The sequence below is a fragment of the Hyaloscypha bicolor genome (genome assembly GCF_002865645.1).
Source record: "Hyaloscypha bicolor E unplaced genomic scaffold K444scaffold_107, whole genome shotgun sequence".
Classification (NCBI taxonomy): Eukaryota; Fungi; Ascomycota; class Leotiomycetes; order Helotiales; family Hyaloscyphaceae; genus Hyaloscypha; species Hyaloscypha bicolor.
This window is the reverse complement of record NW_020194609.1, coordinates 366,339-394,057: the sequence shown is the minus strand read 5'-3', so window position 1 is coordinate 394,057 and position 27,719 is coordinate 366,339. Positions and strand designations below refer to the sequence as shown.

The 27,719-nt window shown below is 29.9% G+C and overlaps 5 protein-coding genes across 5 annotated transcripts; 1 reads left to right on the top strand and 4 right to left on the bottom strand.

The window, feature by feature from the left end:
- Positions 1–4,945: 4,945 nt before the first annotated feature.
- On the bottom strand, positions 4,946–5,242 carry K444DRAFT_532758 (uncharacterized protein; the record flags this gene model as incomplete). Its single annotated transcript, XM_024875101.1, has 1 exon — positions 4,946–5,242. A coding segment is annotated over one exon (297 nt), but the record flags the coding sequence as incomplete, so codon positions are not given.
- Positions 5,243–9,317: 4,075 nt separating this feature from the next.
- K444DRAFT_614616 (uncharacterized protein) lies at positions 9,318–11,010 on the bottom strand. The gene has a single exon (XM_024880560.1). The coding sequence runs from the start codon at positions 10,955–10,957 to the stop codon at positions 9,467–9,469; it is 1,491 nt and encodes a 496-aa protein (XP_024734964.1). The 5' UTR covers positions 10,958–11,010; the 3' UTR covers positions 9,318–9,466.
- Positions 11,011–11,090: 80 nt separating this feature from the next.
- K444DRAFT_21202 (uncharacterized protein) lies at positions 11,091–16,230 on the top strand. Its single transcript, XM_024871094.1, has 4 exons — positions 11,091–12,378; positions 12,474–12,601; positions 12,707–12,794; positions 12,845–16,230. The coding sequence occupies exons 1-4, from the start codon at positions 11,224–11,226 to the stop codon at positions 15,866–15,868; spliced, it is 4,395 nt and encodes a 1,464-aa protein (XP_024734963.1). The 5' UTR covers positions 11,091–11,223; the 3' UTR covers positions 15,869–16,230.
- Positions 16,231–24,163: 7,933 nt separating this feature from the next.
- On the bottom strand, positions 24,164–26,525 carry K444DRAFT_21192 (uncharacterized protein). Its single transcript, XM_024871093.1, has 2 exons — positions 25,185–26,525; positions 24,164–25,120 (listed from the first exon to the last, which is right to left on the bottom strand). The coding sequence occupies exons 1-2, from the start codon at positions 26,211–26,213 to the stop codon at positions 24,545–24,547; spliced, it is 1,605 nt and encodes a 534-aa protein (XP_024734962.1). The 5' UTR covers positions 26,214–26,525; the 3' UTR covers positions 24,164–24,544.
- Positions 26,081–26,889, bottom strand: K444DRAFT_614614 (uncharacterized protein). The gene has a single exon (XM_024880559.1). The coding sequence runs from the start codon at positions 26,849–26,851 to the stop codon at positions 26,270–26,272; it is 582 nt and encodes a 193-aa protein (XP_024734961.1). The 5' UTR covers positions 26,852–26,889; the 3' UTR covers positions 26,081–26,269.
- Positions 26,890–27,719: the final 830 nt, after the last annotated feature.

Below are 27,719 nucleotides of genomic sequence, written 5' to 3'. Positions count from 1 at the left end.
CTATAAGTATAATTAAAGTCTTTAATATTACTTATATAATTACTTTAACTAGCTCTAATATTACTAGTATTACTTTTTTCTTCTTCTAATAATAAGATACTTGAATTTAAATTCTTATATATAAAAAGCTTAATAATTTTAATAATAATTTAATAATATAGTTAAATACTAAGCTTTTAACTAAGTACTAAACTAGAAATAGTACTAAGCTTTAAGCTAAGATCTCGAGATACTAATAATCTCTAATTTATAAAAAAGTAATAAGGTATTAAACTTTTAGACTTTAAAATATTTTTAGAACTTTAAATATTTAAATTTAGAAAGATTATAAAGGAATTAATAAGTATTATATAAAGCAAAAAGATTAAAGATATATTTAATAGTAAATAATAAATACTAGAGGCCTTTTTTTTTACTTAGGCCTTACTTTTTATAATATGAAATATTAATAATAAATAAATAACTACTTATATTAAGAAATATTTTATATTTATTTTTAATACTATTAAGATAATAAAGAGTACTTAACTTTATATCTCTTAAAGAAAGGCTACTAGTTAAATAAATAAGTAATAAATAAAGCTTCTTAAACTTAAATAAGTCTTCTAAATATAAAGCTATTTGCTTTTTATTTAAAACTAATTTAAAGTCTTTAAAATATAAAAAAAACACTTTAATAATAAGTTATCTTTAAAGATCTTATCTTAAATAAAGGAATTATTAGTAGCTAAACTAGAGCTAAAGTTTCTAAAATATTTATAAGAAGTTATAATATTATAGTTCTTATATTTAGAAAACTTTTTAAAAGTAATATTATTATATTTTAACTTCGAAATATTAAGTAATAGCTTATTTACTAATAAATTAAATATAGTAAAAATTAAATTACTAAATAAAACTTGTAAATTATTAATATTTATTATAACTTTATTATAAGAAACTATTTCTTTTAAAATAGAACTAATACTAAGAAAATTTATAGTACTAATTTCCTTATTAACTCGAAAATAGTAACTTTAATATAATAAAATCTTGCTTAAAGTAATATATATAATATTAGTAAGAGTAGTATTTATAAATAAATAAAGAACTATTATTAATTCTCGATTAGGATTTATTAAAAGTTTTCAAAAAATAGATTTAATTATAATAAGTTAATTATTATATATAAATCAAGAATAATATTAGCTTAAATCTAAAGTATTTTATATAAAATAATCCTTAGCTTATATATTTATACTAGTAAAGAAATAACTAATAGAACTATTAAAAATATTTAAATCTAAATATTAACTAAAAAGTATTATTAATAAATTAATAAAATATTCTTTAATCTTAATATTTATTAGATCTTTAGATTTATTTATTAACTTAATTTACTTTAAAATTTGATTTATTAAACTATCTTTCTTAATATTATAATTACTTAAGCTAATACTTAAGGTTTTGTTCGAATTATTATTATTTAAACTAAAATCTAAAATATTATTTTCTGAACTAAAACTACTAGTACTAGCTTACTTATCTAATTCCTTATCTGAATTCTTATTTCCTTACAAGTTTAAAAGATTATTAATTTGACTTTTATATAGCTTAGAATTAAAAAGAGCTTTTTTCTTTTTTAAGCTTTTATTTATAGACTTTAAATAATTATATTCTTTTAATTTTTTTTCTTTTTATTTTAATAATTCTTTTAATAATCTAGTTATTTTAGAATTTTTCTTAAAATAAAAAGAATTAAAACTAAAAGTACTAAAAAATATAAAGTACTTTATTCGAAATATACTATTTAATAAAGGCTTAAAAGATTTATTTCGAATCTTAGTAGCCTTAAAACTATTAAGGATATTAAGATAACTTTTATTAAAAAAGATAATCTTTTCTAAAGCTAAATAAAGTATATAATATAGCTAAATCCTTTATATTATATTTATTAATATATTTAATATAATAAGTCTTTATTCTTATTTAAAATAAAGCTATTTAGCTTACTTAAATATTTTTCTTTTTTTTAACTAAAAGAAAATAGAAAAGCTATTTTAGCTTTTTCTAAAGTATTCGAAATATAATTACTAGCTATATTCTCGATTTCTGGTAAAAATAAGCTAGATGAACTAGATTTAAGAAAGCTAGAATTAATTTTAATTTCTTTCTCTTTTAATTTAATCTCAAAAAAAAATCAAATTAATTCTAAAGATTATTCTTTTATAATTATATAATAAGAATTTAAATTAAAAGTACTATACTCTTATATTCTATAGTATTAAATATTTTATTATAATTTAAAAAGAGAATTATAAGCTAAATATTTATAAAAAGACTTGATTTCAAGCTCTTAAAATCTAAAAAAGCCATTTATATTAGTTTGAAATTTAATAATTAGTTCTAAACTCTTAGAAATAAGCTTAATTTCTAAACTTAAAAAAGTAATTATTAAACTAATAGCTTTATTAGCTTTTGCTTTTCCTTTATAATTAGAAAGATATTTTAAAATTTAGCCTTTAATATAATTAGATAAAATTATATATTTATAATTAGAATAAAAGATAAGCTTGAAATTAATATAATAAATATAATAACTTAAATTAAGTTTACTAAAAAATAAAGAATAAGACTTAAAACTAGTATATTCTATAAAATTTAAAGATTTGCAAGAATAAATAAAAGCTAAAAAAGATATTATAAAAATCAAAAATTAAAAGCAAGGTAAAATTAAATATAAAAATATAATAAATTAAAATTAAAAGCAAGCAAAAATCAAATACTAAATAAGCTAAAACCAAGTATAAAACAAGCTAAAACTAAATATAAAAATAAACTAAATTCAAGTATAAAAATATAATAAACTAAAATTAAAAGTAAACTAAATTCAAATATAAAACAAGCTAAATTCAAATATAAAAATATAATAATCTAAAATTAAAAGCAAACTAAAATCAAGTATAAAAGTAAGCTAAAATCAAATATAAAAGTAAGGTAAAATCAAGTATAAAAAGTAAGCTAAAATCAAATATAAATAAGAAATATTTTAAAGCAGATTTATTTTTATTTTTAAAACTTTTTATAAACTAATAAAAAGCTTATTTAAAGTAAGATAAGAGGTAATATAATACTTTTAGCTTAAGAAACTAGTTAAGAATAAAAAGAAAAAGGAATTATAAGATTAAATATAAGTTATAAGAATTAAGAATATATTATAAGAGTTAGATAATAGAAAAAATAAATATTCTAAAGAATAAAAGAAAGTTTAGAGTAATTAGAAGCTTTTTATTTATATTACTAGAATAACTTATTATTATAGCTATATAATTTTAGCCTTAATTTTAAGATTAATTATATATTAAGACTTGTACTAAAGCCCCTATATCTTTATAAATTTAGTATATATTAGTAATATAGTTAAAAATTATTAATATAGTTATTTTTTCGAAATACTAATTTTCGGAATTTTAGTAAAAATTAAAGAAAAATATTTTATAGTTTATATAAAGTTTATATTATAATTAATAAATCAAATTCTCTTAATTTTATATAGTATATATATATATTAAAAAATAATAGAAAAATTCCATATTTTATCTTATTAGTAACTCCCTAAAATACTACTATTTTAAGAAATTAATTAATTATAGAATAACTATATCTTTACTAATATATCTAATAATTATTTCTTATCTATTAGTATTTAATCTAACTATATTACTAAAGCCATTATTATAAAATAAAGGAGAATTAGATAGTAGCCTAATAAAACCAAGTTCCCTAGCTAGCTATTTCACTTATATATTACTAAACTTACTAATTTATTTCTCTTTATATTTAGGAGAAGCTAGCCTAAAATCCATCTTATTTATATAAAAGAGCTCTATTCTATAATTAATTTTCCTTTATTTCCTCTATTTCTCTATTAACTTTTAGTAATAAGCCTTAAAACTAGTTTTACTATAATTAATAAATAATAGTTTCTTTCTATAGCCAAAAGACTCTCCTAAATTATATAGAGCTTTTTTCCTATAAATATATTTTCTATATAGAAGCTTACTAGTAATATACTTTATAATATATATATTAGTTTCTCTAATTTAGTAATTTAGATAGGTATTATTATCTATCTTATTCGTAATAAAAAGGAACTCTCTATAATAAGTAATTTAATATACTATTAAGCCCTTGAAAATTATTTCATATTTTTATATATACTTTTTACTATCTTTATTAAGCTTATTATATTATTTCTGAAATATTACCTTTTCTCTTATAAGCTCTCTTTCTATAATTAGCCCTGCCCTAAATAGTTTAGGCTTAGTTAACTTCTAGTATATTATCTAGAATCTCTAAAAACTAGAGATAAAAGTATATTTCTTATTATTTTTTATAAAAATAAAATAGTTATTAAGATATTAATTTATATATATATTATATACTATATAATTTATAGATATAGAAGGGTTCTAAAAGAATTTCAATATTAGAGGGGTTTATAGAAATAAAATCTCGATTTACTTATCTGCTATAAAATTAGCCTATATTACTATATAAATCTATAGCTAATTAATAAATCTTCTTTTAGTTAGAATTAAGCTAGCTTCTCGTATATATACTATATTATTTCCCGCTCTAAAAGGCCCGCTTTAGTAAAAGTACTAATAATTGTCCTATACTTAAATATTCTCTCCTATATTATCTAGTATATTACTAGAAAATCAAGCTTAATATAAATAATATTACTATACTAGATTTTATTATAAATACTAATTTAATACTAGTACTTAAGAGATTAAAAGAGGCTAATATCAAGTAATTAAAAGAGATATATACTATATAATAGTAGTTAAAAAGAGATAATTTTATAAGACAAATAGTAATATAGGAATTTATTTAAAGTATAGAAGCTATAACTATTAAAAATTAATATCCTCTACTTACTCTATATATATTTATATATCTAATTATAAAAGTACTTAATATATTTCAGGCTTAGAATATTATTTATATATCTAGTAGAGCTTATAGCAAATACTAATTTAGTATTAAGGTTATTATTAAAATATTTCTCTAATAGAATCTCTCTCTTTAAAATAAGAAATAATATAATTACTTTATTACTAGCGAATATAGTTTCGATTATAGTAAGTAATTCTCGATTATTGGGATCTACTAAGTAAATAGCTTTTATATTAAGATATATAATAACGATTTTTCTATTTAAAATACTAATATAAAAGCCAGTTTTATTTATATTCTATATATTTTTAAAGCAAATTCTATACTTCTCTAATACCCCGTAATATTCCTAAAAATGCTCTTTTAGATTCTTCTTTTAATATACTACCTTTCTCTCTTATACTAGTATCTTTATATAAAGTATTTTAAACTATAATTTATTTCGCTTGAACTATTATTATATTTATAGGCGGTTTACTTAATAGGTAGAAGTATTATCCCTAAGAATTTTATTAGCCGCTGCCCAAACCGTCTTAAGATTAGCTCTATAGCCTAAATAGATCAGGAAATTAATAAATTACTTAAGGGCCTCCTCCTAATTAGAAGTAAGTGTCTTGTTATAGCCCTCTTTAGTATTTTATAGTTTTTATTTAGCCAAACGCGCTTTCTAAAGTCGATATTTTACCCTGAATTAATATATAATTGCGGACTTTTTAATATATGAGTTTCTAATATAGAAATCGGAGGCCTGGGCTATTCTTTTCTTTTCTTCTAAGTTAAATTTGGCTATAGTATTAATATTTAATTAATTAAAAGGGTTTAGTATTCCGAAAAAACGACTATATTAATAATTTTCGACTATATTACTAATATATACTAAACCCGCAGGGATATAGGGGCTTTAGTATAAGTCTTAATATATAATTAAAAAAACTTTACTTTTTAGCTTTAGTTATAAATATCTTTCTTTACTTTAATATAATTAGGCCTTATTAACTTAGATTTCTTAGCTAATATATATATATATATTTAATATTATATATAGTTTAATTTTATAATTAATTACTTATTAATTTATTTATTATTATATATTTTACTTAAAGAACTAGCTATATTTATAAGTTCGATTATATATAATACTAGCTAAGCTTATTAAAGGAAAGCGGCCTAAAAGAAAACTAATTAAGTAAATAGCCTTAGAATAGAATTTTATTTAAAAAAGATAAGTTATTTAATAAGCTTATAAAGAATATATAAGTTAGAGGAGTTAGATTACTCTTATATACTATATAATATAGGCTATTAAGTAAGCTACTTTTTATAAGAATTAGATTAGTTATTAATTTTTAATTAATTTTAAAAGAATTAAAAAATATAAGATTCTAAGTTATTTAATTAAAAATAAAATTTAAATAGCAAATTTAATTATAATAAAATAAAATTAAGATATATAAAATACAAGATTTCGAAAAATAATATTTTTATATAAGCTAAATTAATAATAATATAGAATTAAGAGAAAAGTTTTTATATTATATAAAAATTTATAATATTAATAGAAATATTAATAAAAGATAAAAAATTTAATTTTTTAAAAAAGAAATAAAATAAAAATCCGTTATTAAATTAATAAAATAAATAAATAAATAAACTATATATAATTAAAGAACTAAAACAAATATTATTTTTATATATTTATTAGATTACTAATAAAATAATATAAAAATAATATTTATTTTAGTTTTTCTAATTATATATAGATTTTTATTTTATTTCTTTTTTAAAAAATTAAATTTTTTATCTTTTATTAATATTTCTATTAATATTATAAATTTTTATATAATATAAAAACTTTTCTCTTAATTCTATATTATTATTAATTTAGCTTATATAAAAATATTATTTTTCGAAATCTTGTATTTTATATATTTTAATTCTATATTATTATTAATTTAGCTTATATAAAAATATTATTTTTTCGAAATATTATATTTTATATATTTTATTTTTATTTTATTATAATTAAATTTACTATTTAAATTTTACTTTTAATTAAATAACTTAAAATCTTATATTTTTTTAATTCTTTTAAAATTAATTAAAAATTAATAACTAATTTAATTCTTATAAAAAGAGGCTTGCTTAATAGCCTATATTATATAATATATAAAAGTAATCTAATTCTTCTAACTTATATATTTTTTATAAGCTTATTAAATAACTTATTTTTTTTTAAATAGAATTCTATTTTAAGACCGCTTATTTAATTAGCTTTTCTTTAGGCTGCTTTCTTTTAGTAAGCTCGGCTAGTATTATATATAATCGGGCCTTATAAGTATAGCTAGTTTCCTTAGTAAAATTCGAGAATTTAGAAATTCTTACTTTAAATCTATATAATTTTAGAATATAACTATTAAATTTAAAAAGAAAAACAGGATTTAAAGCCTCTATTAAATCTATATAACTTCTTCGTACTATTTTTCTTAATAAAGAACTAATACTAAAAATCAGAGTTATATATTATTCGGGTATTAAAAATCGACTTTTTAGTATATTTTAATAATAATTCTACTAAGACTTATATTTACTTTAATACTATATAACTTTATAATACCTTAACTAAATCTTAAAAAAAGAATAAAGTCTAATACCCCTACTATTTTTCTATTAATTCCCCTTACTAGCTTTTTTAATAAAGTACTATTATAAAAGAATAGAATTATATATTATTCGGGTCTTAAAATCGTACTAGCGGCTGCATTTATAGCCTATACGAGAATTAGTATATAATTTATATACTAGTATAAAATTATTCGGAATATTTATTAGATATATTTATTTATAATAAATATTATAGTTTTTTTTTATTTAAAAAAATAAAATATAAGTCCAATTCTCAGATATTTTAGTTTTAGTTAGGCTTAGTAATAATCCTAAAACGATTTATATTATTCCTAAATAAGATTATATTTTAGGCCTTAAATTATTTATAATTATAAGAAACTTATAATATATTTCTATTTAGATTTATAAATAACTTTATAATTACTAATTATATAAAAAAACTTTTAGTTATATAATTATTCTATTTAATTCTTACTTTCTATTTATATTATATATAAGAAATTTAGATTTAAACTTATTTTAATATAGTAAAACGAAGTATTTTAAGTTTTTATAAAACTTATTTAATTAGGAAATACCTTTTATATAAATTTATTATATAAGATACTTTATTCTAAATTATTTTAACTATTTTAGAATTATTATTAAGCCTAGTTTCGGCTAATTATAAACTATATATTAATTTCTTTTCTAACTAGTAGTATTAATATTTTAATAATAAAAATTAATAAAATAAGAAAATTGTTTTTATTTTAATTTTTCTTATATAAAAATTAACTAATTTTAATTTTAAAATATTAAAACTAATATAAATCTTCTAATTCTAAAGGAAATTATTTAGATAGAATATTCTTTTATTTAATTAGAATTAAGTATTAATTCTATTTAGTATTTCTATAATAGTTTTAAAGCCAAAAAAATTAGTTTTAAAAAATAATAGAAGTTAAATTAATAAATAATTAAATAGCTAATCATTTATTAATTAATAAAAGCTAAATATCTTTTTTATAAGCTATTAAATACTTTTAGAACTAATTTAAAAAAAAATCTAATTTATATATATAAACTAATTAGTATTAATTTAGTAGTAAGATATAATACTATTATATAATATATATAAAATATTACTATATTAAAATTAGTAAAGTAATTAATATTTAAAAATAAGAATTATAATATTATAATATTAATATATAATTCCTAAATTTATTAAATTTAATAAAAACTAGATACTAGTCGAGTTATTTATAAAATATAAGATTATATAATTATATTAATAATTAATACTTAATTTTATAATTTATATATATATATTTATTTATTTTCTAAAAATGGTTTTTAGAAGTATTATAAATTAAATTATTTATAAAGTTTTTTTCAAAAAAAAGATTATTAAATTAAAAATTAATTTATAAAATTATTATTTAAGATTAATTATAAAATATATAATAATAAAATATTATATAAAGTATAAAAGTATAATTAATTTCAAGAACTAGTTTCTATTAAAAAAACCAATTAATTCCTATTTTCTAAGCTTATATATCTTTATATATATTAATTAGTATTTTACTAAATATATAGAAATACTAGTTCTAATTAGGAAATATAATTTTATATAAGTATTACCTTAATTAGACTACTAAATTTAGCTAAATATTTATTATTAATATAAATATAATATATAGTACTTTTTCCTTATATTTTATATTTACTTTAATTTATATCTATTAATTTAATTACTTATTCTTCTTTCCCTAAAATAGAACTTTATATATATATTTCCCTCTATAATACTCTTATAATAGTAGCTATATAACCAAATAACGGTTGCTAGAAGTTTCAAGACTATTATCTACTATTAATAACGATAATCATAACGCCTTCGAGCGAGCGACTAATTAATAGCTTCTACAATATCCTCTAACTTTGAGAGCACCTCCCGGACAAGTACGGCCGGCTGGACGTCTTCGTCGTCGTCGAGGCTCAAGCACCACTGGACGATTTCCCGATACCGCTTCCCCATAGTGATTCCAAGTTCCTGGGCAATCTTGATGAGAGCTTTCTGCATCCCGTTGGGGTCTGCCGCACTGAGCTCCCCATCAAACCGCTCCAGCGGTCGCCACAAGCCGAGCTCCAAAAGAACGACGCCGAGACTGTAGATGTCGTAGGACTTAATGAAGCTCCGCGGTCGGGGGCCTTGCCTGGCGGGATGGATGTATATTCTGGCCTTCCAGTCACTTGGGGGTTCCATTGGGTGGCTCGCGAGGGCAAACGAGCGGATCAGCTCAAAGTTCACCAGGTAAGGCATGCCGAGAGCGTTGGGGAACTTGAGACTCGAATCATTCTGGGCGTTGAATAGCATGATAACGCTCTCGGACGAGATGTTCTTGTGCAGGTAGTCAGAGCCGTGCAGGAAGAGCACCGCCGTCGACAAGTGCAATGCAAGTCGATAGCGTTGGTCTAGAGAGTGTAGCGGCGGAATCCTCCTGGACCCCGATTGTGCGGCAATGAGGCTCCTGAGCGTGGGTGCCGTCGCCGGAGATGGTGGGAATGGCAGACTATGAATCAGGTTGAATGATGGCCGTTCCGGGTCTGGGTTGTAAAAGTACCCAACGCATTTTAAAAGGCTGACTACGCCACGATCGATGGCATTGAGTGAGGACGCGAACCTGCCGACATCTGCCTTCAGAAGGCGATAGTCAAGCGACTCGGGGCCGGAGTCGCTGGCCAGGGCGAAATATCTGGATTCTAGGATGACTTGCTCGCCCTTGAACTCCAAAATGGAATACTCAGAGCCTGTTCGAAGGTGCGTCTTGCATAGGGTCTTGGGGGCGTTTTCCAAGAACAGGTCGCGGGACTCTGCCAGCCGCGCCTCTTCGGCAAGTGCCTGGACCCTGTGCATTCGTCGATTGGAGTAAAGAGCCTTGCCGGGAACAGCGTCGTCTTGTTCTTCGCCGATTGGAGAGATGATGGTCTTCAGCTCAGGGGGCAGACCGACGAGCCGGATGTCGAAACGCGAGGTCCACTCGAACAGCTCTTGCTCCAGGCTCTGCAGTTCTTTGCGGCGGTGAAACCACAGAACCTTGCTCGTGGCGCGGGAAAGCCATTCCTGTGTCTGAATGCGGGCGCAGCTGGCGCTGACACGCGCCGCGAGAGATTGCAAATACTCAGCGGTCTCCTGGAGCAGTTTCTGGTCGGGCTCTGTGAGCTTCCCCTGGTTTTGCAGCCGCCGGCTGTCGAAATGCTGGACAATTTGTTGTAGCACGCGAATGTCCCATTTGAAGCGAGCAGCGAGTGATCTGGCCTCGTTGGAGTAGGCAGAATAGGCGTCGAGGAAATGGTAGATCAGCTCCCCGGACGTGACAATTGTCTGGAAGATATCCATGAGCCAAACCTATGGAGGATTGCAGTGGACCACCGCCTCGGGCTCCCCCTCTGGTTTAAATAGACAGATAGACCATTTTGGCTGCGTGGCTATGCTGGTTCACTTAGCGGTCAAGATCGGATCGAACCAATACGTTTTATCGACGCCACAGTGCCTCAGCGGCCGAGCGACGAGACAAGCGCTTCGCCATGTAACTTAAGAAGTAGGCGAGGGCTCTTTTTCAATTTGCAACACCACGATCCACGCAGAGCTCTATCGGTGCCGGGATGACGACGCTCGAAGACGAGATCAAGGGCCGGCTTGCCGGCGAGTCGCCCTTGTCCTTGTCGGGCTCCTTCGACTTTGGACGATGGAGCCAGCATTCGCAGGTAGCGAGCGAGCAGCTAATCAAGACCCCTAACAATTCTACTGAGCTGGAGAAGCCAAGTTGCGTCCCTCAGGTTCTTATACAGTCCATCTTTCTCGGCGCGTACATTGCCGACAGCGATGGCCTGCAGCCCGGGCCGCAGATCGGAGTAGGAAGTTCCATGGTTGTTCGCGAGGGCTGTCTTGACGGAGAGAAAGTGGCTATCAAGAAGTGCAAGCCGCAGAGAACGGGCGGAGATGGCAAGCGGAGAAGCCTGAAGGCTTTAAGTCTTGAGCTTCGCGTACTACTCAGCGATTTCATCAAACCTCATCCTAACATTGTCGACCTCCTCGCTGTCTCCTGGGTCGAAGAGACACAGCCGAACGGAGAATCGGAGCTCTTTCCTCTCCTTGTCATGGAGCTTGCCCTCCCACAAGCAAGGACACTGCATGACCTTATCCCGATTATCGATCCTCTCGACTTCAGGCTCAAGGGCTTTCTGATATCTGACATCCTCAGCGGCTTGGACGCCATACACCTTGACCGCTTCATCCATGGTGATTTGAAGCCGGAGAACGTTCTCATATTTCGCAAGAGCCCTGGGGATAGGTATACAGCGAAGCTTGCTGATTTTGGCTTCTCAGATGACGTCGAGCAGTTGCCTTTCGGAGTCGAGGGTAATCCGGCTGGAGGAACAGACTATTGGAACGCGCCGGAATGCTTTGATCCAAATGCCGACTTTAGAACTTGCCGCCAGCCTTCTCGGGATCTCTACTCTTTTGGTCTCGTTGCTTGGTATATCGTGGCTTCACGATTGCCGTTTGGTCCTGATCGCGGTTCTGACTGGGCTGGAGCGTACGAGACTGTCACTGCGACAAAGATACTAGATGGAGCTGCTTCTCAGGCATCTGAGTTCTTCTGTGCTGCCTCTAGGCGTCTTGGCCTAGATCTGAGAGCCGGTTGGGGAGAGGCATTGCACCAATATCTTGATGCTTCTGATGATATGCAGCTGGATAACCTATGCAACCCAAATGTCTCCGTCGGCGTTGTGGATGAGCTATTATGGAGGCAGCATGTAAGGATACATATATCTTTCTCTTCGATCGTTGACGAACATGTTTCGTGGCAACGAGGGTCTAAGGCTCTCTAATTTGCTAATCAAAATGCCAGGCATCTTGGTTACTCGATGAGAGGCCCGCCAGAGGGTATCTTCCTTACGCTGTCACACTTCTGCCTCGCATTCTTGACAAGGATCCAGCTAAAAGAGGGCGCACACAAGAGTGGTTCCAGTTGCTCTGGTGAGTCTCACACATCGGAATTTCCGAGTTATTTAGCCATTTCATCCCCCAAACAATCTAGCAAACATTTCTCACCGAGTTTTATACGCTAAAATTAGTCGCTAGGATTGATCCTCATCGAAGCAGTGCCACAAAGGGCACCTGGAGAGATATTTCATCGTCTTGGCAGCGAACAAAGTGGATGGGCATAAACGCATGTCCCTTATTTCTATCGTGTCACCTGCACAACTAACTTTCCCACAGAAACGCCATGCCGCTCCAGGATATACTGCCAACCGCGTGTTCGGCCAGTTGCCACCAACTATGGTGGCAGCTTTGAGGCGTAGCATTGTTTCGGAGATGAAGAAATCCAAGATGCCCCTTTTGGAATCAACTCTTCGGTCGCTTGATCTTTATTCTTCCGGGTATCCGTCGGCAGAAGCTCCGTCGATGGCTCCTGTCCTTTTGGAAGTGATGAAGTCATGGGCGGCACAACCGATTGATGACCCCGAAACCATCAGCATCCGTTCACAGGTCTTGGCAAGCATGCACTATGGCCACGGACGAGATCCGCCTACTGTTTTGACCCCGAAGGCTGAGTGTGAGGTGATTCTTTGCGGCCTCTGCCTCGATCTCTACGGATTTGAAAAATATTCTGGAAAGCATGCATTGAATGATAGCTTTCGTCAGCTTTTGGACGAGCTGGCGGGGATGTTCTTAAAAGAAGCTCGACTTAGGATTCTCAGGCTGTGGCACTCTGCCTACAGACTCGCGTTCGTGGCTCATGCAAGCCACTGGTCACGAAATGTTTTGCACTCACGGCCACCTTCCGATTCCCAGTACGACCTGGAGTGGAACAGGGTTGCTCAAGCCATCCGACGGGATGACTTGCGGGTCTTCAGACAACTCTTTGAGAAGAAGGCCTTGCCGGAAGAGATTAGCTTGGACACCGCAAAGGGGACACAGAACCTCATGTTGCTAGCTATCGAGCAGCATCTCCCCAATATCTTAGCGTATCTCATCGAGAAGGAGGCCGTTGATCTCAGCAAACCGCTCATCATCTGCGATAAGCCAATGTCGCCTGTCCAGCTTGCCTGTTACCAAGGCAATATGGACGCCGCGGCCACTCTGCTTACCCTAGGCGCAGACCCATGCTCGCTTTTCGAATTTGGGTTTGTAAGAGAGTGCGTCGACAGTGGAAACATGGGGTCCATAAGCATTCTTTTAAGGGTAAAAGCGTTCTACGCAGGGCCGGGATCGAAGCCGTCGCTGAAATATAGAGACATTCAGATATTTGACTTTAACAAGAAGGAATACGACACTGAGAAGGGTCCTAGGACCGCCTCACCTATCCTCATAGCTATTGCCCAGAATTCCTGGTCAACGTTCGCGGAGCTCATTAGCATTGGTATCGATATCAACTCACCATGCCTCAGTCAATACAAGCCACTGCAGGTGGCGGTGCAGTTCAGACGACCACTATTCGTGGCTGCGCTTCTCGACGCTGGCGCCGACCCAAATGTGCAATCGATGGGGACGACACCCTTGCACGATTTCGTCGAAGGGTTCAGCCCCACTGGTGGGGGAATGGGATGGCTCTACGGAGATGAGACCTGGGTTGAGTCGGAGGAGCAGAAGGCGGTCGACGCTGAACGGCATGATCAAATCATACTCGAACTGCTTCTTCGCCATCCCAAGACCAATTTGAATGCAAGAGATTTAGCTGGAAGGACGCCGTTTGCGGCAGCGATGGAGGCAGGCCAGACAGGCTGGGCTGAGAAGATTGTCCAGGCTGGTGGCAACCCAATGTTGACGAAGTTTGATGGCGACTCCCCGTTGCACACCCTAGCACTGCGAGGAATGGTGAAGGAGGCCAGGTGGTTGCTAGAGAGGTGGCCAGATATGGTCCATTGCCAGGACTACAGTAAGCGAACCCCGATTCACAACGCCATGGAGGCTGGTTGGGACGAAATGATCGAGCTCCTTCTGGAAACTGGCCATGATATAGCGTCGCAGGATAGTTTGGGATACACCATTCTGCATCGCACTTTGGTTCTTGGCCAGATCGACACCTTCAACACGATCTGGTCGAAGATCCAGAGAACCTGCAAGGGCAAACTCAAGAATATCTTGACCCTACAAGACATCTTTGGGCGGACGCTGGTGCATCTCCTTGCCGAGGTGTCGGTTATGCGGAAGGATGACTTCCAGCACTTCATTGGCTTCGTCGAGAATGAGATCCTCCCCTTGGTCAACCCGACAGAACACATCGACCACCGTTGCCTCACACCGCTACACTTTGCAGCTTTATCAACAGCCAGAGTGTGCCAAATGTTCATCGACGCCGGCTTCCGCATCGACGCTAAAGACTGTCACGGCGCACACCCCTTCTATCTCGCCAGCTCAGCAGGCAACGGCGCGACTCTGCCACTTCTCAGCCCCCCGGACAACTCTGCGCCTTCCATCGAAGGGACAAGTGACGATGACAAGAAAATATGGCGTCTTGTCACCATTCTTAACGACCATATCAACAGGGTCTCGCTGGCCCACGCCAAGAGAGCGGAACAGGCTATTTCAGAGCTGCGACAGGCCGAGTATGGGGTCATTGGAGCGGTCCTGGTCCAAGCCATTCAGGTCCAGAGGATGGGCCTCCTCACGCACGATGAGGTGCTCATGCCGCACTGTGTATTCTGCAATGCGCCGCTGGTCGAGGTCGAGGGGTTCGGATGCCCTCTCCTAGCCTGTGTCTTTTCGGCCGTTCAGCTGCCGGAGGAGCAGCCACAAAAGCCGAACTGGTTCGTCTCCACGGCCCGCAAATTGAATTTGAGGTTCTATAAAGGCGCCAAACCCAAGACGGGGCCAGGAGATTCGAGCAAGGTCGACGACAATGGCAAGGCCCGAGCTACTGTAGATGGTGAGCCACACAACGTGGAGACACACCTTGCAAAATCCGATGTTCTAGTTGAGAATATCGACAAGGTCCTCTCAGGCGTCTCCGAATTGTTGAAAGCCATCGTCACGGTGCCGAGCGAGCCAGTCAAGATCGAGAAGGTACAAGATGGGGGTAGAGCAGATAGGATATTTGCGCTACTCTCAAACCCGGATGGGATAAAACGGCGCGCCCTTATTATGTCTGGCGTGTGGGAGTCGGGTATCAGCGACGAGGCAGTTGAGCACCTGGTCGGTGGATCTGGTAAGATGGTGGCCTTTACGGCAAGCACAAACTATTTAGCTGAGTCCGAGCGCACGACGTGGATGGAGTACCATATACACAACCTTGATATCTAAAGCAATACTGAATCCTGTTTAGCCAAGCAAACTCTAGTATGGAATCAAGGTATCTTATTGAGAATTGATATGCGAGACGGACATCATGTTCCTCTTCTATCAGTGGAAAAGTGTTTCAATGGCTCGCCTATTTTGGATGATGCATCGCGAGAATCTTGTCGGAGCAGCACGGCAGCGAATTTCCCATAAGCAAGAGATCACTTTCAGCCAAAATAGTACCATATTGTCAGACCCCTTGGCATCAGATCTCGACCGCAGCTACGTCGAGAATAGAACTGATGTGAGGAAGTTGTCGTCGATTTGCTCAGCTGCTCCTCAATTGTGAGCTAGTACAATGCCGACATCCTCAACTAGAAGACCAAAATAATGCTTTGTATAGATGTTTAGGGCCCGTTTGGCCAGACACCTGTCCTTTACCTGCCCTGTAAACAGATTACAAGACAGGGCAGGCAAAATAATTACAGCCCCTGTACCGGAAAAAGGGGCAGGTGTCTGGCCGAACAAGCCCCTATTGCCCCCTTATTATATAAATATCCATTTTCCTGCCCATTGCTCTCTTCCTCATTATTACCATTAATATCCAATTCAAACAAACAACTACCCGTTCCACCATATTAATTCTTTTGCTGCTCATACTCGCAATCCAAAAAGCACTTATTTAAAATGAAATTCTTTAGCATTATTGCCGCCCCCATAATTGCCACTTAGGCTATTGCTGCCCCGGTGGCAGACCCGGCACCAGCGGTCGAGACAGCAGCCAAACAAGACCTGGTTAATTTCTGGCAGGATATATAAGTTCACTGTTTCATTGAGTTAATATTTAATGCCACTAATCTCATGGACTAATTCGAACGAAAGTGGTTTCTTGGATCTCAAGCGCACTAGTACTAGTACTATTGGGACTTGTATCAACCTCAGTAGTACCGGGTTCGAGGATAATATTACCTCTGCAAAGTCGAAGCCTGGATTTCATTATACTACTTGGGTATAAGTTTATTCTATCTAGGTACCTTAAAGATCTATATAGAGAAGTTTTAGATAGTAAGGAAATACTTACTAATTTTCTTTTACTAAATAGTAATACCAACTATAAAGGCACTGGCTTTAGCTTTAATACTAGCCCTGGAAGCAAGCAATTCCCTAACTAGATTAATAACAAGTCTAGTAGCTAAAAGTATATTATTAATAACTAAGGGATCTCTGGATCAAATTCGGTATTCGGGAGTTATATAATATAACTATATATAACTTAGCTAGTAGCTAGTACTTCTAGTTAGAAAGCCTTTAGATTAATATAAGCTTTTTACTACTATTATAAATCTTATCTTATTATAATAATTACTAGATTTTATTTATAATTCATATTTATAATTCCTTATATTACTTTAGAAAATCCCTTGCCTATTAGGCTATAATAGTAATTTCTTTTTCAAACCCAGTATATTAAAGAACTACTTATACTACTTATACTACTCATAAATATTTATAAGTAGCATAAGTAGAATATAAGTAGCGTAATGTCCTAAAAATTTGAGTAAAGTAAAGTATATACTTATAAATAGTATAAGTAGTTATAAGTAGCTACTATATAATAATAATAAATTAAGATTTATTTAATAATAATTAAATAATATAGGTATTTATTAAATAGCCCTAGTAAAGGTAAGTTAGGGCTTATATAAGACTAGCTAAATACTAATTTTTTATAATAATAAACTAATTATACTCTTTAGATCTTGATTTCCCCCGTCTTATTTACTAAGTAATACTACTACCTAATTAGGTAAAGATATAATACTAGAGCGGTACTAGACGGGAGGCTTACCTTATTAGGCTAGTCTGTTACGTGTATCTGTTACGTGGGTACCTACTCACATTACTTATACTATTTATAAGTAGCTTAAATAGAATATAAGTAAAGTATAAGTAGTATAATAATTAGTTAAATAGAGTATAAGTAGAACCTACTACTCTACTTTACTCTACTCATTTAATATACTATTTAAACCCGATAATTTTCTTATTTAAAACTTTATAAAAACGGTTAGTAATAATTCTATAATTAAGGAACTTATAAGAAAGAGAAAAGTAAAATTTATATACTAATATTATAAACTACCTATATTATAATCTATTATTTAGTTCTATTTCTTTTAATAATAATAAATTCCTTATAAACTTTTATATTATTATAATATAGGACTTTATATTTCCCTATATAGAAGAAAAGAAAATAAAGAAATAGATTAGATTAATCTAAAATAATTATAGAAATATATAATTCGGGAAAAATACTACTATATTTAAATTATCTATAATATATTATAATAATATAAAATAAAGATTACCTCCTATACTATTTCCTAAAATAGTAATTTTTCTAGTAAGAACTTATATTTTATTAGTTAAATATAAAAGCAAAATAATAGTATTTTATAACTAGACTAGAAATTAATTACCTGAATTTAAAATAAGGTAATATTATAGATAGAAAATATATATTACTAAAATCTATTATAGAAGAATTTTTATTATAAAGATATAGTTATTTTAATATTTATTTCTAATTATATAAGTCTCTGAAAAATATAATTAGCTAATTACTTAATAACTCGTCTAATATATAGCTATCTAGCTCTTTTATAATAAAGAAACTTATTATTATAAAAATAGAAAATAATATTTATTAATATATCTAGTAATAGCTATTTGGGATATTAAGTTCTACTAATAGTTATAGAATTAATTTCTTTATTCTTGGAAATAATACTAATATAATAATTATTCTTTATAGGCTATATCTTTATAAAGTAATTTCCTTTTTTATTAGGCTTTAGGTTTTCTAAAATCTTTATCTTAATATCTAATATATTCTTAAGAACTATTTATAGGATATAAATCCTAAAAGCTTATCTTATAGTAAAATAAGTACTTTCTATTAAAGAATACTTAATAAACCTAAAGTTATAATTCTTTATAAATAGATAAATATATATAAAGATTCTATTTCGAGCTTTAATAAATAAAAAATAATAAGAAATAGATTAGCTAAAATAGAAGATATAAGATATTAAATAAAATAGCTATAAATATCTAAAACTCTTTATCTAAATAAATCTTAATTTAGAAGGCAATAACTATTATATTATAATCTTACTTTTTTAGAAATAGAAAGCAAAAAGTAGCTATTACTAATTCTCTTCTATAATATAAGAATAGAAATAAAGGTTAGTATAAATAAAAACTATATATTTATAGAAAATAGAAATATAAAAGTAAGATTAACTAGTAATATATAAAAAAATTAATACTTGTAATTATCTCGAGGTTATTAAGAATTACTAGCTATTATATTTTATTAATTTATTTAACTTATAGCTAGAACTAGAATCTTTAAAGCTTTTTTAATTAGGAAAAATATATTTTTATATTTTATTTTATTTATAACTTTAGTTCTAAACTTTATTATTTCTATAAATTCAAATTTAGTTCTAGTAATAATAAATATTTAATAATCTATAATATTATATATTACTTTACTAATATTTCTAGAAATCTTTTTAGGAAAAATATTAACTTGAATTCTAATATTAATTATTTCTTTATATTTGATATTTTTTTGAGATCTTTAAAATATAAATTAGAAATATAAAAATTATATAATAATTTATAAATTAGTAATATTCGAATATTAATACTATTATTTTTAAATTAAATTATTCTATTAGTATTAGATATCTAAGCTAGTATTTCTAATTCCTTAAATATTCTATTTATTATATAAGCTATAGTTATTAGTTCTATATATTTTCTAATATATCTAATTATATTTAATATAATAGTATTTCTTGTTTATAAAATAGTAAAATAAAAAGTATTATTCTTAATTTATAAGTTCTAAAATATAATAATTAGATCTAGTATTTTTAAAGTATTAATAAATATTCTCGTTTTTTTTTAAGTTTTTTAAAATAAAATAATTACTTTTTTTTTAGTAATTATATTAGAATATTATTAATTTTAAAAACTCTATATTTATTATAATTAAAAATATATTAGATTTCTAATTCGTTTTATTTATTTCCGGAAGTATTAATATTTATATTTTTAGCTAGGCTATTTCTTTATTTATTATTTCTTAAAGTAATATTTTTTCTAATCTTTTATATAAAATAGCTTTTCTTTTATTCTAGCTTATTTTTAGAAAACTTTTATAGCTATTTCTATTTCTTTTTTCTTTTTCTTTAATAAGAAACTTATTATAATATTAATAGAAATACTATTTATAACTAAATCTTAATATTATTTATTAATTCTAGAACCTAAAGTATTAATAATTCTAATATAATTTCTTCTAAGACCAAATAGCTATTTAGATTCTCTATATATAATTTATTTACTTTTATATATAAATTCTAGTTAGCTAATTCCCTTTTCTTTTTTTATTTAGTAAACTAGATATTTTTTATTAATTTCTAGATATTTTTGAATTAAGTATTTAAGTTATAATTAAATTCTTTTTTTCGGATTTGGGAAATTATTTAATTAAACTACTAGTATTTACTAATAAAAAAAAAGAAATACTTTCTTATCTAGGCTTAAATAGCTCTTTATATTATTTTCTATTAAATTAGTAAATATATTTACGATTTATAAGCTCTTTTATTAGTAAATAATAGAATTAAAAAATATAAATATATTTTAGATTAATATTTTTATTTTTATTTCTATTATAATATTTATAGCAAATTTGTTTTCTTGGTTCTAGATCTATATTATTAACTATATTAATTTAAATAATATTTTCTAATTATATTTAAAACTAATTTCTTTTAAAATATAATTATCTAGATTCTTTATTTATTTTAGTTTAATTATTATAGCTATTATAGTATTTTCTATAACTTCTATTATAATTTCTAATATATTTTCTCTAAAAACTCGAATTATATTTGTTAGACTATTAATACTATTATATCTATTATAATTAATTAGATTATATAAATAAACTATAAATATTCTCTTATATTATAATAATAGCTATATTAAGTTATTTTTATAAGTTATTTTAAGTTATAATAGTAATAAATAGTTTTTCTAGACTTTTTATTAGCTAGTTAATATTATTTTCCTTAGATTTATTACTTTTAATAAGTTTTATATAATTAGTTATAGGCTGGATTCTTTTTTTACTTATATTTATAATAGCTTTAGAAAGTATAATAAAAGAAACTAATAAAGAATAATTATTTTCTGGCTTAAGAACTATATTATAAACTATTATATTTAAGTATTTTTATTTAAATCTATATATATCTAGATTATTAGTAATATTAAAATAGTATTTCTTTTCTTTATACTAATAAGATATTACTACTTTTTTATATATTTTATTATATTTATAAATAGAAATATTTATAAACTCAAAATTTATATTTTTAAAAGTATAATATTTTACTAAAATAAATAATTCTTTTATAAATTCTCGATACTAAATAATTTTATTTATTTCTTTTTTCTTTAATAACTTCTTTAATACTTTATTAAATATATTAATATAAGACTTAAAAGAAATTTCTTTATTCTGGACTTATATAATAATCTAATTAAAAAAGTTATAACTAATTTTAAGTATTTTCTAGTTATATTCTCGGAATTCCTTTAGTAAAGCCTTAAATATTATGAAACCGGGCTCTGGGCTTAGAAAGCAAATAGAGTAGCTCTTAATCCGAGGATTCTAAACTAACGAGCTTATATTCTATAAGTTTGTGAATTATAGAACATTTTACTAATAAATAACTACTAAAGAAATAATCGAAATTTTTGTGCAATGTAATAAATATTTAAATTAAATAGTAATAGTATTATTTAGCTTCTTTCCTATTAAGTATATTTAGTTTAAAGGAAAAGGAATATGTTATTATTTAATTAATTTTATATAAAGTAACTAACTTTATTTTTGCGAGGCCTAGAAAGCCTTATTTAAATACCTGTAATCTATAAACTTATAGGGTATAGGCTTGTAAGGAGAGAAGCTCTAAGTACAGGAGCTTTGGTATTCTAAATACTAGCTATAGCCGCATGCGTCATCGCGGTCACGTGACGCTAAATTTACTAGTAAAGCGGTAAATCGTAATATTAAAGAATTTAATTTCCTAGTAATTTTCTAAGTTATTAATATAGTATTCCGATATAGCCTTAATGTAATTCTTATAAATAGAAGAGATATAATAGACAATTCTCTTTCTTTTAATATTATTAGAAATATAATAGTTCTTATATATATCTATATATTATTTTAAAAATATAAAGATATTATTTTTCTAAAATTATAATATTTTAAAAGCTTTTATAAATAATAGGTTTAAACCCGGTATTAATATATATTTGTTTTTAGTAATACTAATTTTAATAATTTCTTCTATAATTAATTATAAAAAATTTATATTTAAAACTTCTATTAATAAGATTCCTAAAGAACTAATTTTCTATTTAAATATATCTTTTAATTTAGGAACCGGGATTTAGAAGAAATTAGTTAATAATAATAGATATAATTTAGATTCCAGTTTTAGTATTAATAATAATAAGATAATAGCTTTTCTAGTTTTATTTCTATTATTTATACTTTCTTTTCTATTTCTTTAGCTTAATACCTATAATATTTTCCTTTAATTTTACTAAACTAGATATATTTAATAATATTATTAAATATAATAATAAAAATAATAAATATAATTTTACTAATTTCTTTAACTTTTCCGAATTCTCTTTTTTATTTTTACTTAATATTCTTTTCTTTTTCTAGAAGCTTTTCTAAATTATTTATATAATTTCTTATTTTTAATTTCTTTTTAATTTTTATTTCTAATTCCTATTTATTATTTTATTTGAAATTAAGAATATTTTCTTTTCTAGATATTTTTTCCGGATTTAGAAATAAGCTTTTTTACTAAAACTAATACTACTTTTATTCCGGTCTTTACTATAACTAAAAATAATATATAAATTAATAGTATAACTTTATTTCCAAATACTAAAGCCTATTTCTAACTAAGATCTAACTTATATTATTTTAGTATAATATTTCTTTTTTTATTTCTTTTACTTCTTTTTCTTTTATAATTAGCTTTTATTTCTATTACTTTTATATATTATACTAATAATTATATCTTATAGCTAATTTGTATTTAAGTTACTATATATATCGGAAATTAATATAAGATATTAAGATTAATATTTATATATTTTTAATATTTTGGCCTTATATTTAAAATATTATAATAGCTCTTTTCTTTTTAAACTTACTAAGCTAATAATCCGCCTTATAAATACTTCTTAGAACTTTATAAAAGTAGTATTTTAATTATAAAGTTTCGATTCTCTCTATATTACTTATTATAAAATATATAAAAAGAAAACTATAATAAGACAAAAACCTATATAAAGTATACTAAAATATAAAATATAACTTAATAGCAAAATAATAAATTAAAAGTATAAATAATAAAGTATAAATAATATATAATATATAAAAGCTTAATTAATTAAAATACTCAAGAGGAATTATTTTCTAGAACTATAGAAAAACCAGCTTTCTTATATAATTTCCGCAAGTTATATATAAAAGGCCGCAGCCTTTACTATATAACTAAAACCTTAAAACCGCCAAAATAACATGATTTTTGGAGAGTACGGCCTACCATATTATACTATTCTTATAGTAATATTAAATGTAATAGTTTCTATTTATTAAAGATTTAGGGCTTTCTTTTAAGCTTTTAGCTATTTAGCTTTAACTTGAATCTCGCTCCAAACCAGGTATACGAGCTTGATTTCCTTGAATTATTGCCAGGTATCATAAGTAATAAGTAAACTTAGTACCGCTCTGGCGATTACTAATTAATAAGCAATCGTTTTATTATCCTTTTGGGACAAAATAAGGGCAGGAGCTTAATTAGGATCGACAAATTGCCATAGATCTTCGACTATAAAGAGGTTTATAGCATTGCCCATCCAGGAGTAGATGTTGTCGACCGAGAGAGGCTCGATTTTGGTACCTTTATAGGTAACATGGGTTGATTTTTTGGAATCCGGCATATTAGATTTTACAGAGAATTTCTAACCGAAAATGGCTGTGTTTTTGGCGAATTCTGCTGATGCGAAGCCGAACTAATGGGTGGAATTCACCAAAATTGACGATTTTAATGATTTTGGAAATGGTTTTGGAATGGACAAGTAAGTACTAAGGTCACGTGACGTTCGGATTACTTAGTAAAGCACTAGCCGGGCTCAGAACCTATTGGAAAGTAATCGATTTATTAATGGAAAATCGATATATTAAAGGTTAACAGACTGCAGATTGACTAGATATAGAAGAGTGAGTTGTAAAAACAGAGGAAAAGTGTCCAAAGTAAGGGATTTATTCCCATTACCCTTCGGCGATACCGGTAATGCCGAGCCCGCTTTCTCCGATATATTATCAATCAGCTAATAAATTAAAGGTAATCAAAATGACGATATACTAGTAAGCTTGGTAAGCTCGGCGAGTGACGCATGACAAATGAGAGTGGAGAACCCTAAATTAGTGGTTGAACCTGGTGCTGGAAGGACTGGTAAGCTAGCTATGGTAGCGTACCAATTTCAACAACCCCGGACTGCGACCCTGAGACGACCCTAGCCCGACCTTTCCCGCTTCCCGTATCCCGCTTCCCGAGTCCCGAGTCCCTTCCCGGTCCCTAACCTCCTACGCGCTTTTTCTTGTTTCCATTTCTCCCGTCGCTTTAGAACATACTTCTCATATGCTTTCATATATTCCTTTAGCCAAGCTACTGCAAGTTCATGGGGGTTAATGTCGATATTATGAAGCTCTTCTAGAGATTCTTTTTGCGCTTTTCTCAGCCCTTCCTGCGAATCGATGTTTGTGTCCTTGGCTTTAAGCATGATTGACAAGGCCAACCTAGCATTAGTCCTCCGAATCGACTCCTCAGATCTATCGGCCTCCTTCTGAAGGACCGTTATTATCTGGTCACCAATGGACGTTAAGAGAATAGGCGATGATTCTCCTGCAAGAGCTTTGTCTTCGATGCTGCGAGGACCTCGTAGAGTAGAGAAAATAAATGAGCCTAATCCAACAGGACTGTTCCTAGTCTTTTGGCTTCCACCTCTGACTTTCTGGGCATTCAACGTTTCGAGATCGACTGGATGGTCAGAGTCCGCTTCCACGCTGCGGTCGAAGTCCAAGAGGGATTCCTGACATATTTTAGGCTCTATTCTCTGCTGTTGGTGGCTGCGTGAAGATTTTCGTTATACTCACCATAATAACACTGTATATCCAAAGTGCTGTTCGCTCGACGGAGACATCACGCACTAATTTCAAGAACCCCACGATACCAATGACAAATGGTATCAGTTGACCGACTGACTGTATTGTGTAGACTTCGGTGATGTTGTTCCACCTAATCATCAGCTCGATTGCGAGGACTGACCAGACGAGAGAAATTAAGTTGAGGACCGTTAGAATATATAGAGATTTGTGATTGGAGAAATCCAAGTGTCCTAGCCATTCCCAAATATTCTTTATGAATTTTTTGAACTTCTTCCACGAGAAGAATTTGGACCATTTCGAGGGAGCACTGGGAGCACTGAGAGCACTGCGTGATGTCTGTAATTCGAGTGGTTCCGTTGACGTCAACTTGGGTCTGACTTCTGCAACGCTCTCAGTCTCGGAATCGGGAAGTGGAACTGCCATTGCGACTTGTAGATCGGTTTCTTGAAGAGACGGGGCTTTGGGTACGTCTGCTTCTGTCTCATCCTCATAGGTCTCCGCCTTGAAAGCTTGGGTTTCGGCGTTGTTGCCAGTCGCAGTTTGCATAGTTTGGCGATAGGATGCGTGATTACCTCCCACAGAGGGGGAAGACTGGTTCCGTGGCTCTTGATGAACTAAAGTAGGAGGTGGTGCTTTGGCGGTCTTCTTTTGACTGGTTCCGCAGATTCGGAACAAATTTATGACAGAATTAAAGAGATCCGAAATTCCACCTAGGGTGGCAGATCCGAGTGTCGCAAGGGAAAGAACGAGAATTGCATTTAAGACCAAGATGAGGAGCCATGACCGCGGTCTTTTCAATCCGACCTCGTAATCTCCGTTCACCATTATCCAGGGAATTCCGCCGAGGACGACAGGAGCATATCTGAGTATTGCTCTAACTGTATGCCGTTTCTTTGGTTTAGAGCCATGCGAATGTAGATCTTGATGGAAAGCGACCAAAGCAGCAATCGAGGCAGCCATGATACCATAGAATACCCAATTGAAGACGAACAATATGATTTCAGAGCAAGTAGCCATCCCATAAGTGATAGTAGTCAAAACTGCTGTGATTTGGAAGAAAACGCGAGCACCTTTCAATAAATTAACAGAAGCAAACAAGAAGCCCCGTGGTTGCAAGTTGGGTCGACGTTCAGCTTATCGATACCAGTGAACCAGAACCAGACATTGTATATGCATATTGCGGTAGCCAGGCAGATCCGAATCGTGGAGCCCAGTAGCGGGAGTTTGATACGCCCCCCGTAATTCGGCGGAGACGTGAATGTGGCTCGAACTCGCAATCCCCAAGTCGAAGAAACGGTGAACAAGAATCCAAAGCAAAGTTGAAGCAATATGACTACTTCAGCAGCACGAACAGTCTGGTTGGCGGTGATGATTGCTAGCGCAATGAACAGGGCCATTAGGAATATCGTGTTGGTAGCAAGCATATCTTGAACCGCGTCGGCGTGACGCAAGTTTGCGAGGAAAGCCGAGACCCATTGCAAGTATATACCGACCCGGATACCGAGGCCATAGAGATCTGAGTTGCCTGTGAAAGCGCAATGTGCATCCAACGATTGACGAGAAAGCAACGAAGCTGTAGTTCGAAGATCAAGTGGGGCGGCGTAGCAAATTGAAGCTAAGGTCATGCACATCAACAGACAGCTAGAACTTGTCATAATGATATAGCGAAACAGATTCGAAATCAAGGTGAAGAACATTTCGGAAGCTTGCTACCCAGGCTTTAGCTAGTAAGAGGTCATCGCTTTTATAGCTCGCAGCTGAGAGAAATACTGTAGCTGAGACCAAAAAGGCGGGCGCAGATGTGGGGGCGCAGGGCGCCTCTAATATGCAGTTGAGTCCCGATTTGGTATAGTTCCATGGCGACGAGGCGGCTTCGCAGTGCGCGGTGTGGCACGGATCCGCAGGCGGCCCACGTGCGCTGAGCCGAGAAGCGTAACAATCTCTCCTTATAACTTATATACTAAGATAAAAAGTATAATTATCTCTCTTTATAACTTAAAATAAGGATATATAAACTATTATTTTAGCTTTAATTAACTTTATTTAATTATTTATAAATATTTAAATCTAAAATAAAGTTTAAGCTTTTTATATAAAATAATAAAATTAATCTTAATAAAAAACTAAAAAATAGAGTAAATAATTAAATAATAATCTTATATCCGAAAACCGTAATTATAATATTAAGTAAGATATATATATAAACTTAAGTATTATTTTCTCTTTATTATATTAAAAAAAGGTTCTTTTTATATTATATTAAGTCTTTAGTTAACTAGTTATATATTTTATATATTAAAGTTCTATAAAATAATAATAAATTAGTTATTACTTAAATTACTTATATTATTATATATAATTAACTAGAAAATAATAAGTTAATTTATAAATACCTTATTTAAGATATTAAATATAATTTTTCTTTTTTAATAATAACTTATATATAAGAATTCTTTTATTAACTTAATTAAATAATTATATTTAATATCTTAATAAATAAATAATATATATAAACTAAATAAT